The sequence below is a fragment of the Somniosus microcephalus genome, chromosome 11, assembly GCF_052327205.1.
Source record: "Somniosus microcephalus isolate GS21.2 chromosome 11, FLI_Smic_1.0, whole genome shotgun sequence".
NCBI classification, from domain to species: domain Eukaryota; kingdom Metazoa; phylum Chordata; class Chondrichthyes; order Squaliformes; family Somniosidae; genus Somniosus; species Somniosus microcephalus.
Genome location: NC_140997.1, coordinates 156,993,525 through 157,010,295, shown reverse-complemented (window position 1 = coordinate 157,010,295; position 16,771 = coordinate 156,993,525). Strand labels below are relative to the sequence as shown.

At 48.3% G+C, this 16,771-nt stretch overlaps 1 protein-coding gene across 2 annotated transcripts in view; it reads left to right on the top strand.

The window, feature by feature from the left end:
- Positions 1-16,771, top strand: part of LOC147110955 (metabotropic glutamate receptor 7-like) — a 1,230,052-nt gene that overhangs the window by 574,310 nt on the left and 638,971 nt on the right. For both annotated transcript variants that reach the window (XM_086001375.1, XM_086001374.1), the window contains exon 4: positions 6,942-7,096. In XM_086001375.1, the coding sequence (XP_085857501.1) occupies positions 6,942-7,096 (155 nt within the window). The remainder of the gene's footprint in view (positions 1-6,941; positions 7,097-16,771) is intronic.

The following is a 16,771-nucleotide window of genomic DNA, read 5'->3' as shown; positions in this document are numbered from 1 at the left end:
AGAGGGGGACAGAGACATGGAAGTCGGGGGTGGGGTGGCATCATGTGGAAAGGGAAAGGTTAGTGAGGGGCAGAAGGAGGGAGAAAGGGCAGCTCCTAGGGGGGCCAAACTTAATGCAAGGAAGAGGCTGAAACAGCAGGGAAGGTTCAAACAGGAGGTGAAAAAGATTCGGAGGCTGCAGGAAAAAGCAACAGCTGGCCGAAAAGTTGGGAAGGAGCATGTGAGGAGGGAAGGGCCAGAGATTAAATGATGGGGAGATTATCAGGCATACTTCCCTTCTTTGGAGCCATGATTGCATTGGTCTCAATTAATGTGAACGGACTGAGGGGTGAGAAGAAATTGCTGCAGTTGTTGCAGGGTTTTAAAGGTACGGACTTGTTGTATCTGCAAGAAACCTTTTGGGATGAGGATATCCTAGAAAGAGTTCAGAAGGTTTGGAAGGAAGAGGTGTTTGCAAGTTGTGCAAACAATAACCGTAGAGGGGTGGCTGTTTTGGTGAGTCCGTCCATAAAAGAGAACGTTGCCTTGGTGGACAAGGACACTGAGGGGAGATTTTTACGGCTAAGGTTAAAATGGAGGGATTTAATTGCGATCTCTTTAATATCTATGCACCGAACGACCATTGCAAGCGTCGCGAGTTTTTTCGGGGGTTATTAACTGAAGCGGCAGAGGTGGAAAATCCTTGTATAGTGGGGGATTTTAATGTATTTTTATCTCGGATGGACATTTCAGCCCAGATGACCTTTAAGGATGATAACACCAGAGGGATGATTGTAAAAATGATGGCAAATTTAAATTTGAGAGACTTATGGAGGGACCGGAACCCCATAAAAAGGGAGTTCTCCAGATCAGGTTGGGTGGGTGATGTTTTAAAACAGAGCCGAATAGATTTTGTGTTAATGCGGGAAGGGTTAAGTTCTGAGGTGATGGAGATTTATTATAAAAAAGTATTTTTTAGTGATCACTCGGCTTTGGTTCTTAGAATTAGGAACAGCAGAGTTAAGATCGGTTCAGGGGTGTGGATTTTAAACAATAAATACCTGAAAGAAATTGCTTATAAAGAAGGGATTATAAATATAATAAAGAATGCTCGGAAGGAACCTTTGTTCTTGAAAGAAAGAAGAGTTTGGTGGGACAATTTCAAATGTAAGGTAAAAGTTTTTTCGGTACATTATGGGAAAAAGAGGGCGGCAGCTAACCGGCGTCGAGAAGAGAATATAAACAAAAGGTTTACGGATGTCTGTAAATCAGTTGACGGAGGGGATAAGGGAGCAGAGACTAAGTTCCGGGTGCTAAAGGAAGAGTGGGAATTATTGCAAGCTGAAAAATGCAAGGGGGCCATTCTCCATGCAAAGGCTAGAGATGCATTGGAGGGCGAAAGATGCACCAGATATTTTCTAGAGCAAGAGAAGCTGCGACAGAGATTATCGTTAATTGAAGAGTTGAAGGTTGGGGAGAAGATCATTCATGAAAGTGGGGAGATTTTAGAGGTGTCTAGCAGCTTTTATCAAGAGTTATATACAAAAGAAGACATTTCCAATTTGGCGATGGAGAAGGTTACTACTTTTATTGAAGAGGGTTTAAAGGAGGATGAGAGAAGCATGTGTGACAAAGAAGTAGGATTAGCGGAAATAAAAGTAGCAATAAGTGGAATGAAGGGGAGGGGGGGGAAAAGCCCAGGGTCCGATGGATTAAGTGCAGAATTTTATAAAGAATTTTCTGAGATTTTAAGTCCATTGCTCTTAGAAGTTTTTAAGGAAATTAAAATTGAGGGAAGCCTGGCCATCTATGAGGAGAGGTATCATAAGCTTAGCTTATTATAAAAATAAAGGGGATAGACGGGATCTGAAGAATTGGAGGCCCATCACATTATTAAATGTGGATTATAAGATCTTGGCGAGGGTTATGGCAAATCGTTTGAAGGAGGTGTTACCGCAGATAGTTTTGCCCTCTCAGTCCTATGGAGTCATAGGCTGGGACATCGCAGACTCTGTGGTCTCAATCCGAGATGCGATAGAGCTCATGGAAGAGAGTGGGAGGGAGGCTTATGTATTAAAGATAGATCAAGAGAAAGCCTTTGATAGGGTGTTTCATGAGTTTTTATTGAAGGTTTTGGAAGCATTTGGTTTCAAGGAAAATTTCATTCAGTGGATAAGGATTTTTTATTCAAACATATTTAGCTGTGTTAAATGTAATGGTTTTTTATCCAAGTATTTTCCGATACAGAGATCAGTGAGACAGGGTTGTCCCCTGTCCCCATTGTTGTACACATTGGTAGCAGAACCATTAGGTTACATGATGCGAAAGAAACAAGGTGTAGTTGGGATTGTGGTCCCCAGTTCTGGGCTGGTGTTGGTGATACACCAATATGCAGATGACACAACCTTAACATTGAGAAATGGGGAGTCAGTGAGGAAAGCTATGGATGTAGTGAAGGAATATTGTAGAGCTTCAGGAGCCAGAGTGAATTATAGTAAGTCCCAATGCCTGGTTGCAGGGAGGGGTAGGGGGGAATGGTTGGGGGAATGTCCTTTTAAGGTGGTGGAGGTTTTGGAAATTCTGGGGGTGCGTATGTGGCGCAAGAAAGACAGGGATCAAGTGGATCGATTAAATTGGGAACTGAAGGTTATGAAAATTAAAAAGATTTTGGGAAGATGGGAAAGAAGGTGGTTGAAAGTGCAAGGAAGAGCGACAGTGGCGTCTGCTCTCCTGCTATCTAAGCTATGGTACTTATTGACGGTGGAGGATATTCCTGAGTGGGCGGAATAGTCCATCCAAGAGGCTTGTGTGAGGTTTTTATGGGAAGGGAAACCAGCCTTGGTGGCTTACAACACCATCATTGGACGGAGAAATCAGGGAGGACTCAATTTCCCAGATATTGATTTGGAGAAAAAATCCTTTAGAATCAAATGGGTGAAGAGATTTCTTCAGAAGTCAAATACAAGTTTTTGGAAGAGTTGTTTTGAGCACTTTTTAAAACGAAGTGGGATAGGAGGGCAGGGGATATTGTATATGGAATACAATAATATGTTTTTGAAATCGATTAAACTTCTCCCTAGGTTTTATAAGGGGGTTGTAGAGACTTGGGCCCAATTTTTAAAAAGTGTGCAGTTTATGCCCAAGGGGGCTGAGGAATTTTTAGAACTGCCCTTATTTTTGAACAGGGGGGTCAACATCGAAGGAGAGGTTTTATTTAATCAAGCTTTTATAAAAGCTGGGATTATATCTGTGAAAGATGTATTATACGAGGTAATTCCAGGTTGGTTGTCGGAAGCGATAGTGAGGGACAGGTTGTGGGAGGAGGATCAGGAGGTAGAGGAAAAAGCAATAGGAATCATGTATGAGAAGATTGTGAGGGCAATGCCACAGGAATGGATGGACGAAATAAATGCGGAAATCTCCAAAGGAAGTAAAATGCATCCTGCTTTTCCAAGCTTTGTACTGGAGAAAGGAGGAGAGTTGGTCCAATTTGACAACTGTAATACTCGAGATTTCAATGAGATATTTAGAGAATGGAGATTCAAGACACCTGCTGGTCAGGAGTTTTGGCAGAGTATATACCCACAGCTGGACTTCAACAGGATTTGGAAGGGAGGGTGGGCGAATTTTAAATGTCCAGAGTGGATTGAACTGGATTTCAAATTGGCTCATAACCGGATTTTTACCATGACGGTCTTGTGCAAGATTGGACGAGTGGAGGCGGAAACTTGCCCAGTGTGTGGGACACGGGAGGAGACTCTGTCCCATTTACTGGTGTTATGTCTGCAGTTAAATGACTTTAAGTACTATGTTCGACAGTTGTGTTAAGCTTTTTTGCTGGGTGGGGACTGAAGAGCGAGAATGGGAATCCCGTGGTACTCAATTTTGAGATGGGGATTGCAGGAGAGTCTGCCTGAGCGGAGCGGCAATTAATTTAATGTTCAGTTTGGCTAGATTCGTGATTGTGCAAAGAAGGAATGCTCTGTTTTTTAAGGGGAGGAGAATCAATCTAAAAGAGTATTTTAAATATAAGCTAAAAGATCATTATAAGGCTCTGTGGATGTTTTATTCAGAGAGGAATTTAAGGATAGTATTTTACAACCAATTTTTAAAGTACAATTGATTAATATATGTTACAGGAGACAAATTAAACTTCAAGTGTTGATGTTAAAATGTGGTGGCGGAATGGCCATGTAGAGCGGCGGAATTGAAATGATCACGATGTTGTAAATGTTCTTAATGTCCAATAAAGTATATTGATAAAATAAAAAGTGGGTAGCATTCTCGCCTCTGAGTCAGAAAGTTGTGGGTTCAAGTCCCACTCTAGAGACTTTAGCAGAAAAATCTTGGCTGACACTCCAGTGCAGTACAGAGGGAGCAGTGCACTGTCGGAGGTGCCGTCTTTCAGATGAGACATTAAACCAAGGGTCCTGGATTGGAGGGTAGCTAATGTTACCCCACTATTCAAAAAAGGTGGTAGAGAAAAAGCGGGGAATTATAGACCGGTAAGCCTGACATCGGCAGTGGGGAAAATGCTAGAATCTACTTTAAAAGATGTAATAGCAGAGCACTTGGTAAGCAGTGACAGGATCGGACAAAGTCAACATGGATTTACAAAAGGTAAATCATGCTTGACTAATCTACTGGAATTTTTTGAGGATGTAACTGGTAAAATAGATAAGGGAGAACCAGTGGATGTGGTGTATTTGGACTTTCAGAAGGCTTTCGATAAGGTCCCACATAAGAGATTAGCGTGCAAAATTAAGGCACATGGGATTGGGGGCAAGGTATTGACTTGGATAGAGAACTGGTTGGCGGACAGCAGGTAGAGAGTTGGAATAAACGGGTCGATTTCCGAGTGGCAGGCGGTGACTAGTGGGGTACCGCAAGGATCGGTCCTAGGACCCCAGCTGTTCACAATATATATTAATGATCTGGACGAGGGAATTGGATGTAATATCTCCAAATTTGCAGACGACACAAAGCTGGGTGGGAGGGTAAGCTGTGAGGAGGATGTCGAGAAACTCCAGTACAATTTGGACAGATTCGGTGATTGGGCAGAAACATGGCAAAAGCACTATAATGTGGATAAATGTGAGGTTATCCACTTTGGTGGCAAAAACATGAAGGCAGATTATTATTTGAATGGCAATAGATTGGGAGAAGGGGAAGTGCAAAGAGACCTGGGTGTTCTTGTGCACCAGTCGCTGAAGGTAAGCATGCAGGTGCAGCAGGCGGTTAAGAAGGCAAATGGTATGTTGGCCTTCGTAGCAAGAGGGTTCGAGTACAGGAACAAGGATGTCTTGCTATAGCTGTACAGGGCCTTGGTGAGACCGCACCTTGAGTATTGTGTGCAGTTTTGGTCGCCTTACCTGAGGAAGGACGTTCTTGCCATGGAAGGAGTACAGCGAAGATTCACCAGGCTGATACCTGGGATGGCAGGAATGGCGTATGAGGAGAGATTGTGTCGATTGGGCTTATACTCATTGGAGTTTAGAAGATTGAGAGGGGATCTCATCGAAACCTATAAAATTCTGTCAGGCCTGGACAGACTAGATGCAGGAAGGATGTTTCTGATGGCCGGGGTGTCCAGAACCAGGGGTCATAGTCTAAGGATAAGGGGTAAGCCATTTAGGACTGAAATGAGGAGGAATTTCTTCACCCAGAGAGTGGTGAACCTGTGGAATTCTCTGCCACAGAGGGCGGTGGAGGCCAGTTCATTAAATATATTCAAAAAGGAGTTGGATATATTTCTTAAGGCTAAAGGGATCAAGGGATATGGGGAGAAGGCAGGGACAGGGTACTGAATTTGGATGATCAGTCATGATCTCATTGAATGGCGGAGCAGGCTCGAAGGGCCGAATGGCCTACTCCTGCTTCTATCTTCTATGTTTCTATGTCTGCCCTCTCAGATGGACATAAAAGATCACACAGCACTATTTCGAAGAAGAGCAGGAGAGTTATCCCCGGTGTCCTGGCCAATATTTATCACTCAATCAACATCACTAAAGCAGAGTATCTGGTCATTACCACATCGCTGTTTGTGGGAGCTTGCTGTCATGTTTCCTACATTACAACAGTGACTACACTTCAAAAAAAAAGTTCTCCATTGGCTGTAAAGCGCTTTGGGACATCCTGAGGTTGTGAAATGCAAGTCTTTCTTTATAATCCCAGTTTAGTATTTGGTTTCTGTTAGGCTTGGAAACTTAAAATTTTAGGTATGAAAATCACAAAACATAATTCTATAAGGAAGGGCATGAACAAGTTCCTTCATCAGCTTCCCCTAATACTAATTCAAACTCATCTCTAACCTCAGGAAGGATTAGAGCTCGATTTCCCTGCCCCTGAAGAAAGAGAACACTAGAGATGACCAAAAAGAAGGATAGTCTCCACTGAACTACTAAAGAATTAAATACTTCAACACAAGATTAACCAAGAACTGGCCATGAAGGATTAGCCTCCACCACGAATAGACTGTTGTAGAAACCTCCGCACACGTTAGAACTGAAAATATATATATTTTTTTAAAGGCTGTAACCAAAGGCCACAGTTGGCTGTCTGTCACAAATCTAAGGGAGAAGGGAATAAATAATGGCAGATATGCGCAGAGGGAGGGCAGTACTTCTGTACTTACTGAATGGGATTTATTAAGGAAAAGATGAATTCATAATTGTGAATGATCTTGGATGGTCCAAATCAGATTACGTTCAGTATGAATTTTGATTAATCAGTCATTCCTATTAGCAAAGTTACCTTCCCCCATCGCTAACCAGGATGTTGCAGCTAACCAGTTACTAACAATTCATTCTGGCATCAGAAAAGCAGAGCCGTCAAACGGGTCCTTTAAAGAGAAAGTGTTGTTGTTGTTGTAATTCGTTAATCTTCATATCCATTTAAACGTTTCATTTGATGTGTTCAATCCAACCTCTTCTGATGGAGGAATTCTTGGTTATTTTGTGCAGGCAGGTCCTTGCAGCTGGAAAAAGAGCAAATAAAGCAGGCCATTTTATCTGGGTCGGCTCCGACAGCTGGGGCTCGAAGCATTCTCCAGTAAAACAGCAGGAGGAAGTGGCTGAGGGGGCAGTGACCATTCTACCCAAAAGAGCCTCTGTGGAAGGTAAGAACCTGGGAACACGAATCACTCCATTGCATAGCTAACACGCGGTGACAAGGTGAACATTTTTGCGAGAGTTGAGGAAGCACTCCCTTGGTCATTAATATCAAGCTATAGCTGGTAAAGGTGACAAGTTTTATAACAGAGTAATATTTTTCCAGCATCCTAATTTAGAAGTGCTATTCCTCAAACATTAGTCCCACTTGGCTCAACAGTTGACTTATTCTATCTCTGCAGAATTATCTGCCTCAGTGTCAATGATTGATTTAGATGCTTTAGATCTGGATCACAATCAAATTTCTTGCTGGTGGAATGGATATTTTGGCAGAAGAATGTAATTGTCCAGTCAAGTGCTTTCATAGCGTGGGTTCAGAATAATTAAAGTTTTTATCCTCCTATGCAGCCATTGCATCCGTAAGCAACCATTGTGTGAGGGAATAAAACCAATATAGGTACTTTGGTCTCTCACTGTGATGTCATTTCCTGTGATGCTATTTCCTGTGTTTCGGTACTTTCTTTGATAGATAAAATGTTGTTGGGGTGGTGGGGTGCGGATTGCTAAGGCAATCAACATGATACATTTTGTGGCTGTTTGGCCATATCTGTAGTAAAAGCTGATATGAATAGTAATGCAGCATTATAATACTGCTTCACTCAATAGATCTGCAGCATGAACTCTCCGAACTTTGATCAGTCTGAGTTTGCCTATAACAAGCTAGAATTAATGGGTCATTTGTAGCAAAATAATAGCTTAGTACATTTTGGATTGATTGGCCTTTCCCCGAGATCCATAATAACAGTGTCAAGCAGTAATATATGTCTGGACTGCGGAACAAAAATGTAACTTATTTCTTAAAGTCAATTCTTAAAATCAATTTAGGGCAACTACAGATAGGCAATAAAAGCAGCTTGACAGTGTTGGTACAGTTTTGGCATTCTTACTGGTCAATCTGTAAACATATCTGCAACAAAAGTTAGGACATTCTCAGTCTACCTGTAGTCCATTCAGGAGTCCTGTTAATGTCCCGTTCGCCCATCACCCCTGTGCTCACTGACCTACATTGGCTCCCGGTTAAGCAGCGCCTCAATTTCAAAATTCTCAGCCTTGTTTTCAAATCCCTCCATGGCCTCGCCCCTCCCTAGCTCTGTAATCTCCTTCAGCCCCACAACCCCCCGAGATATCCGTGCTCCTGAAATTCTGCCCTCTTGAGGATCCCTGATTATAATCGCTCAACCATTGGTGGCCTTCTGTTGCCTTGGCTCTAAGCTCTGGAATTCCCTGCCTAAACCTCTCCGCCTCGCTACCTCTCTTTCCTCCTTTAAGAAGCTCCTTAAAACCTACCTCCTTTTGGTCACCTGCCCTAATTTATCCTTCTGTGGATCGGTGTCAATTTTTTTTGTCTTAAATTACTCCTTTGCAGCGCCTTGGGACATTTTACTACGTTAAAGGTGCTATATAAATACAAGTTGTTGTTATTATGATGATGTGTGTCTTACTTTTATCTGATCACCAAATTATGGTGAATTATGCTGATTTCTAAGTATTGTAGAATGAATATTAAAGTCTGCAATGAAAGAGCATTGAGAAAATAATGGTGTTTGCAACACTGCAAAAGACCACTTTATTTAAAATACTACTGTGGCCTCTTGTTTCTATTGCTGCTTGCTTTATTTGTACATTTGCATTGTCATGATAAACTTAGTCTGTTTCTTCCAACTTTCCCTGCTTATGGACACATCTGTACAACATGGAAGTTAATAGGTGCCATGCAGATTCTGCTACTGTCCCTTTTACTTAGATAAGTTTAGAGAAGATGAGGAATTTGGGTTATTCAATGAGCTGGAAGACTGATCTTTCACCTCTAGCACTCTGGTTTGAATCCAGTCCAGTTATAAGATGCATGTCTCATCGACTGATTGCTGTACAAGTACTGAGGAGAATGAGGTGATTATTAATGGGCCCAGAACTTGCTGCTAATTAACATCAAATTAGCAGTCTGACAAAGGGTGGTTGCCATGAGAAGCAAAGATGTCACACTGGTGCAGTGCGGGATAAGGCATATTCTTGGTGAAATGTAGAGGGAATTTTACTTTGCACATAACTGGCAGTGAAGGGTTTTGGGATGTCTTGAGGACATGAAAGGCACTATATAAATGCAAGATTTTTCTTCCTATCTATCACCCCAGACTGAAATAGGGTTTCAGGTAGACTTTTTCAATTTTATGCAACTTTTTCTTAAAGTTAATTCTTAGAACCAATTCAAGGCAACTACAGAGAGGCAATAAAAGCAGCTTGGCAGTGTTGTCCACACTCTGAGAACAAATGAGAAGGCCTAGAAATTCAGTTGTTAGCGCCAGCCGCTGGCGCCTTAGGAGGAGGAGAAGTGGGGTGCTAAGTGGCTAGCACCCGGGCGCGACGCGATCTGCGCCTCTCGCGAACTTCACTCAAGATTTAGCGGCGGCGCAAAACCGCAGCGCCCACTCAGCTGCGCGCGCAGATCCTGACGTCATTTCATGGTGCAATGCCCTTGGTGCGCCCCGAACCAGAACTTCAGTGGCGCCGCCCTTCTGTGCGCATGGCGCCCCCAGCGACTGGTAGAGGGGAACGGTTCCCAGGCGCGGGGGGTGCTATTTAAAGGGGACTCCTCCTGCATTATAAGTGGCAGCCATTTTGTGGCAATCTTTCTGTGTGAGAGACGGATATTTGGAGAAAGACAAAGGGAGAGAGCTTTCTGCTTTGACTCAGTGGTCGCACAGGTACTTCTGGCTTCAGGCCAGAGCTTTGCACTTGGATTTAACTTTCAGTGCCATAGCCTTGAGTCGCCACATATAATGGGGACTGCAATGAGTGGAAACGTTGGCTTACTGCATTGCATTCAAAGGGCTCAGAGACGCCGTGAGAGAGTGCCAGTCATGACCAGACGGAGAAGGGCCAACAGGCATCGGCACAGGAGGCCTTACCCACCCAGGGTATACCACCAGCAGTTCTCATATCTGAACATGTCTGAGGAGCAGTGTGTTTGGAGGCTGCGATTCAGAAGGGAGGTGGTCACTGAGATCTGCCACCTGCTTCGCAGAGATCTGCAGCCACAGCTGAGGAGCAGGACGTCTCTGTCGGTGGCAGTGAAGGTGACGGTGGCTCTCAACTTCTATGCCACCGGCTCCTTCCAATCCGCTACTGGGGACATTGCCAACATCTCCCAGTTCGTGGTACATTGCTGCATCCGCCAGGTGACCAATGCCCTTTTCAGAAGGAGACGTCAGTACATCTCCTTCCCCATGACCCTGGACAAGCAGCAAGAGCGTGCAATGGGATTTGGAGGAATAGCGGGCTTCCCCATGGTCCAGGGCGCCATTGACTGCACGCATGTGGCTTTGCGGGCACGTCTAGAGAATGCTGAGGATTACTGCAACAGGAAGGGCTACCATTCGCTCAACGTCCAGTTGGTGTGTGACCACAGGCAGCTCATACTAGCTGTCAATGCCCGCTTTCCAGGCAGCAACCATGATGCCTTCATCCTGCGCCAGACTTCTGTGGCAGACATTTTCAAAGCCCAGGCTCACCCACGAGGATGGCTTCTCGGGGACAAAGGCTATCCTTTGTGCACCTGGCTGATGACCCCGCTCCATGCGCCCAACACCCCTGCTGAAGAGCGATACAATGACAGCCATCAAGCTACCAGGAACATCATTGAGCACACAATCGACATGCTCAAGCAACGGTTCCGCTGTCTGGACCGTTCCGGAGGAGCCCTACAGTACTCGCCTGAGCGAGTCTCCCATTTCGTTGTAGTGTGCTGCATGCTACACAACCTGGCTATCCTCAGGACTCAGCCACTGCCAGCAGACATTGGAGGACCACCAGAGGAGGAGGAGGAGCACCAAGACGGGAGGGAGGCACAAAGTGCAAGGGCCGTCCGTCAGCGGCTTATTGCAACTCGGTTCTAGGCCCCCTCTCAGGGAATGGCTTGTGCCAATGAAAGAACATGAATGGAGTTGCTCCGCAAGCCCTCAGCCGGTCAAGGCAACAAATAGTTCAAAGTGCAAACATGGACAATGTGATTAAAGAAATTTTTTTACTGTGCAAACTCTGTGCCCTTCCCGCATGACAAACTAATTCAGATAAACCCCCCAAAAAACAGTCAGAGACATAACTGGCTCTCACGACCTTCAGAATATGAAAAAAAGTTAAACAAAAATGACCATGATCCTCAGCCTTCAAATAAAAAACAAACACAACAGTCTCGGCCTTCATATATAAAAAAAAACATTCTCGGCCTTCATATATAAACACAACATTTGGCCACACCTTTTTCCCCTGTGAGGGTGATCCGCCTCGCTTCCGTGAATGGCCCCTCCCCGCCCTGCAGCTCCTCCTCAATGGGACCCCAGTGGCTGCAGCAAGGCTGGGGGAAGGCTGCTGAGGGTCAGATGGTGAGACGCCAGATGCCCTTGGGGGACGGCCTGGACCAGCTCTGGGCCTGGAGGGCCCGGCTGCTGACTGCTCCAACTCTGCTTGGGCGGCAGCAGTCTGTCCTACGGGTGGTGGCAGCTGCAGTGGAGGAGTGACAGTATTGGCTGCAGGAATGCTGCCAACCTGACAGAGCACAGGCACTCCCTGGTCAGCTGATACACTGGCACTCGCACGGGCCAGCACTGCAGCATACGCAGCAATCTGCTGAAGCTCAGACTGTTGGGCTGCTGCGACGCGGTGAGGGCCCTGGCGATGCCTGGCCAATCCAGCGAGGGTGGCAGCAGTTAGTGCCCGTGTGGCCCTGATCTGTGTCTGCATCAGACCAGCCAATGAATGCATGGCATGACTGAGCACTTGGCTGGAAGCCGCCTGTGATGCAGCAAAGTCCTGCTGACTCCTAGCCTGTGCTGCCGCGAAGTCCTGCAGACTCCTTGCCTGTGCTGCACTGAATTCTTGCAGACTCCTGGCCTGTGCTGCCCCGAAATCCTGAGCACTCCTTGCCAGTGACTCTATGGAGTCAGGCATCCTTGCCACTGCAGCCATGAGCTCAGTGTGCCTGCGCTCAGCCTGGGCACCCATTTCACCAAGGAGCCACACCTCCTCTGCGCTCACTGTAGCAGGACTGGAGGCCGCACTCACCCTCTGGGGAGACGGCCGCCGAGTTTCCCCACCCCTCCCGCGTCGCTGCAGCCCGCTGGGCTCTGGAGCTTCACTCTCCTCAGACCCTTCCCCCCTGTTCCCCTCCAGGGAAGACGTGTCCCCATCATGGCCATGGGCTGCCTCGGCTGAGGGTGGCACAGATGGGCCGGCTTCCTCTTCCTCCTCCTCGAATTCAGAATCACTGACAGTGGCAGCTTGAGGGCCCGCCTCCTCACCTGGCGAATCAGCATCTGAAAGCAGGGAGGCACAAGAGTTGCTTTAGAGTGAGGACAGGGCAGCAGCGAGGGAGGCATGAGTGCTGCTATGTACTGCATTGGTTCGATAGTGGCAAAGGATGCTGGTGTGAGGCACAAGTGGAAAGAGAGAGGTCAAAAAGGTGATGACCTTACCATTGCTGTCCAGAACAGGGCCGGCATCTCCACTGGCGACGGGGCCAATCAGCCGGCCTGCCATAATGCGCTCCACACGCTGCTCCAGGTCGCTGAGCTCTGAGGTCAGGACGGCCTCCCCCGGTCCATCGCTGCTGCCTGCGATTGTGGGCCAGCTTGCCCTGCAAGAGAAAGGACGGCCTCTAAGTACAGTGTCAAGCCCTGATCTTGCCTGCACTGCCTCCCATGGTGGAATAGCCCTGACAGTGTCAAGCCCTGATCTTGCCTGCACTGCCTCCCATGGTGGAATAGCCCTGACAGTGTCAAGCCCTGATCTTGCCTGCACTGCCTCCTGTGGTGGAATAGCCCTGACAGTGTGTAAAGTGCTGAATGTGCAAGTGGTTTTCATGAGAGTCCCACAGCTCTTGGATGAGGGTTGGGCATTGGGGCTTTCAGGATCCTTTGACCAGAAACTGAGGTGCACATGCAGGGATGAACAGGATAGTGGAAAGGGTACTCACCCTGACAACCTGAGTGAGGTCGTTGAACTTTTTCCTGCATTGAAGTGGAGTCCTGGCAACCATGCTGTTGGTGGTCACCCTGTTTGCCACCTCCCACCAGGCTTTTCGGTATTCGCTGGGAAGCGGCCTCCTCCCACTGTCAGGAAAGAGGACAGGTCGCCTGCGCTCTACTGTGCCAACCAGTAGCCTCAGGGCACCCTTGCTGAAGCGCTCTGCTCGCTCCCTAGCCTTCTGCATGGTCCTGGGCGTAGAAATGATGATCCAGCAATGGTCAGGCCTTGCTTCAGGGCTGCAGTGTGCAGGGGCGTGGCAGCCAAATGAGTCCACCCTCCCCCCTTTAAGAGCTGACCAGCGCCAGCGTGTCTGCCTTAATTCAGCAACTTGCCGCACCTGCGCTGCGCCCGCCCTCGGTGGGTAGCGCCTCGGCTCGCCGGCTTAGCGCCTTATGATAGTCGTGCATCGCCTGCTTTAGCGCAGCAGCAACCTCTTGGGGCGATGCAACTCAATTTCGGCGAAGGTGGCGCTATGTTGCGCCGGGCGCTAAATTTAGCCAACGCCTGGCTGTAGCGCCCCAAACGTGGCGATATTGAATTTCTAGGCCTTAGACTTTATAAATAGGGCCTTTAGCTGAAGATAAATCAACAGAAATTATTAGGGATGTCATTCTTGCAGTGTGCATATTAAAGATTACAGCAACCATCTTCCATGCCTTATCTGAGAAGGAGAGAGCTGTTGCTGACCCCTTGTGAAACATGTATTTCCTTTTGCAATTTTGCATCTTCAATGGATATTCAAGGGTGTTGCACCAACTCTGTTGAGACTGTTTAAAGTCTAACCTATAGGAATTTGAAACTTGAATTGCATGTGATTAAAGAAGGAAGTGTTATTTGGGGGTGTGGGGTAAATATAAGAGGCACATACCAGCACCATTTAGGACAAATATGTCATTTTGGGGTCTGAACATGGAGTGGGTTGACCTGTCAACCCCTCCAAACAGGACAGCAATGCATTTTCAACTTTTCTAACTAGTATAGATTTGCTCCCAATAGTGGGGTTACATCCAGAACGAATTGTCATTGTTCTATCCACTCAGTCCAACTCATTCTCTAATTTATGAGCTGCCCCTCCTAGTTTGGTATCATTTGCAAATTTCACCACTTCGCATTTGAGTTTCTCAATCCAGGTCACTTATGTAAATTAGGAACAGTAGTGGTCCCAGCACGGGGCCCTGATATACATCTACTCACTACTTCCCTCTCTGACGTAACTCCTCCAACCAGTACTCATTGTTTGCTATCCTTCAGTCAGTTTCTCATCTGTTCCCAATGTTTACCCTGAATCCACACTGCCTTGAGTTTAATTAATAGCCTTTTGCATTGAATTTAATCAAAAGCCTTTTGGAATTCAAGGTACGTCATGTCGCTGAGCTTTCCACGGCCCACTTCAATTGTCACTTCCTCAAAGTAGACAAGGAGGTTGGCCTGTTGGATCATTCTTTTCTGAGTCTATGCTGCCTGCTGTTAACTAAGTTATTGATATACAGATGATCCTCAAGTTGAGTATCACGTTGGCTGCTCTTTGCTAGGCCATGAATCCGTCTTCTTTCAAAGGATATGAAAGTATCTCTTATAATTTACTATTTTTTCTTTTACCTCAGCAATTCTCCATTTTTGCTGACACATTGCATTACCCTCAATCACTATATATTTATATATATACTAGCTGAAGTGCCCGGCGGTGCCGAGGCTTTTTCGAGGGCATGTTGTTGTTGGAAGAGAGAGAGAGAGCGAGTGGGGGGGGGGGTGGGGGGAAGAGAGAGAGAGAGCGGGGGGGGGGAAATAGAGAGAGAGAGCGGGGGGGGGGAAGAGAGAGAGAGAGCGGGGGGGGAAGAGAGAGAGCGAGTGGGGGGAAGAGAGAGAGCGAGTGGGGGGAAGAGAGAGAGCGAGTGGGGGGGAAGAGAGAGCGAGTGGGGGGGAAGAGAGAGAGCGCGACTGGGGGAGAAGAGAGAGAGCGCGACTGGGGGGGGGAAAAGAGAGCGCGACTGGGGGGGAAGAGAGCGCGACTGGGGGGGAAGAGAGAGAGCGCGACTCCGGGGGAAGAGAGAGAGCGCGACTGGGGGGGGGAAGAGAGAGCGACTGGGGGGGGAAGAGAGAGCGACGGGGGGGGAAGAGAGAGAGCGACGGGGGGAAGAGAGAGAGCGACGGGGGGGGAAGAGAGAGAGCGACGGGGGGGAAGAGAGAGAGCGACGGGGGGGATGAGAGAGAGCGACGGGGGGGATGAGAGAGAGCGACGGGGGGGAAGAGAGAGAGCGACGGGGGGAAGAGAGGCTAATGAGGTTATTTAGTCAGTTTTTATTGAACATTTTTACACACACTCCCCCCCCTCCCTCACACACACACTCCCCCCCTCCCTCACTCCCCCCCTCCCTCCCCCTCTCCCCCCCTCTCCCTCACACTCCCCCCTCTCCCTCACACTCCCTCCCCCTCTCCCTCACACTCCCTCCCCTTCTCACTCACACTCCCCCCACTCCCCCCCTCTCCCTCCCCCTCCCTCACACTCCCCCCTCCCTCTCCCTCCCCCCTCTCCCTCACACTCCCCCCTCTCCCTCACACTCCCCCCCTTCCCTCACACTCCCCCCCTCTCCCTCACACTCCCCCCCTCCCTCACACTCCCCCCTCCCTCACACTCCCCCCCTCACACTCCCCTCTCCCTCACACTCACTCCCCTCTCCCTCACACTCCCCTCTCCCTCACACTCCCCCTCTCCCTCACACTCCCCCTCTCCCTCACACTCCCCCCCTCCCTCACACTCCCCCCCTCTCCCTCACACTCCCCCCTCACACTCCCCCCCTCTCCCGCACACTCCCCCCTCCCCCCTCTCCCTCACACTCCCCCCCTCTCCCTCACACTCCCCCCTCTCCCTCACGCTCCCCCCCTCTCCCTCACACTCCCCCCTCTCCCTCACGCTCCCCCCCTCCCTCACACTCCCCCCCACCCTCTCCCTCACACTCCCCCCTCTCCCTCACACTCCCCCCTCTCCCTCACACTCCCCCCCTCTCCCTCACACTCCCCCCCTCCCCTCACACTCCCCCCCCCCCCCTCTCCCTCACACTCCCCCCCCCCCTCCCTCCCCCCGCCCCCCCCTCCCTCCACACCCCCCTCAGGCCCGACCGGACTCGCCTCGGTAGCAGAACGGAGTCAGTCCGACAACGGGAGGCCGAGGTTCCTGCTGGTGAACAAGGCGAGCCTTTGGACCCGGTTGGCAGACTCCCGTGTCCGATTGAGATCGGGGACAGCCGTTTAAAAAACGCCGGTTTTGCCGGTCCCGCACTCACGGGAAGAGAGAGAGGGGGAAGTAGAGAGAGAGAGAGGGAAGAGGAGAGAGAGAAGGAGAGGGAGAGAGGGAAGAGGAGAAGGAGAGAGAGAGAGAAGAGAGAGAGAAATTTTTTGAGCTTCAGGCCTGCCTGCAGCGGGCCTGGAGAGCAAGCCCCGAGTCCCCCCTGCGCGAGGGTGAGGAGAAGGAGTGGGGGGACAGGGGCGGTTAGGGGATCACTTAATTTCCTACTGTTGCTAAACACAATTTAAAACTCAAATAAATTGTTATTTAATTCCCTAACACATAATTCAAATATTTACCTCAGTTCCCTAACACACAG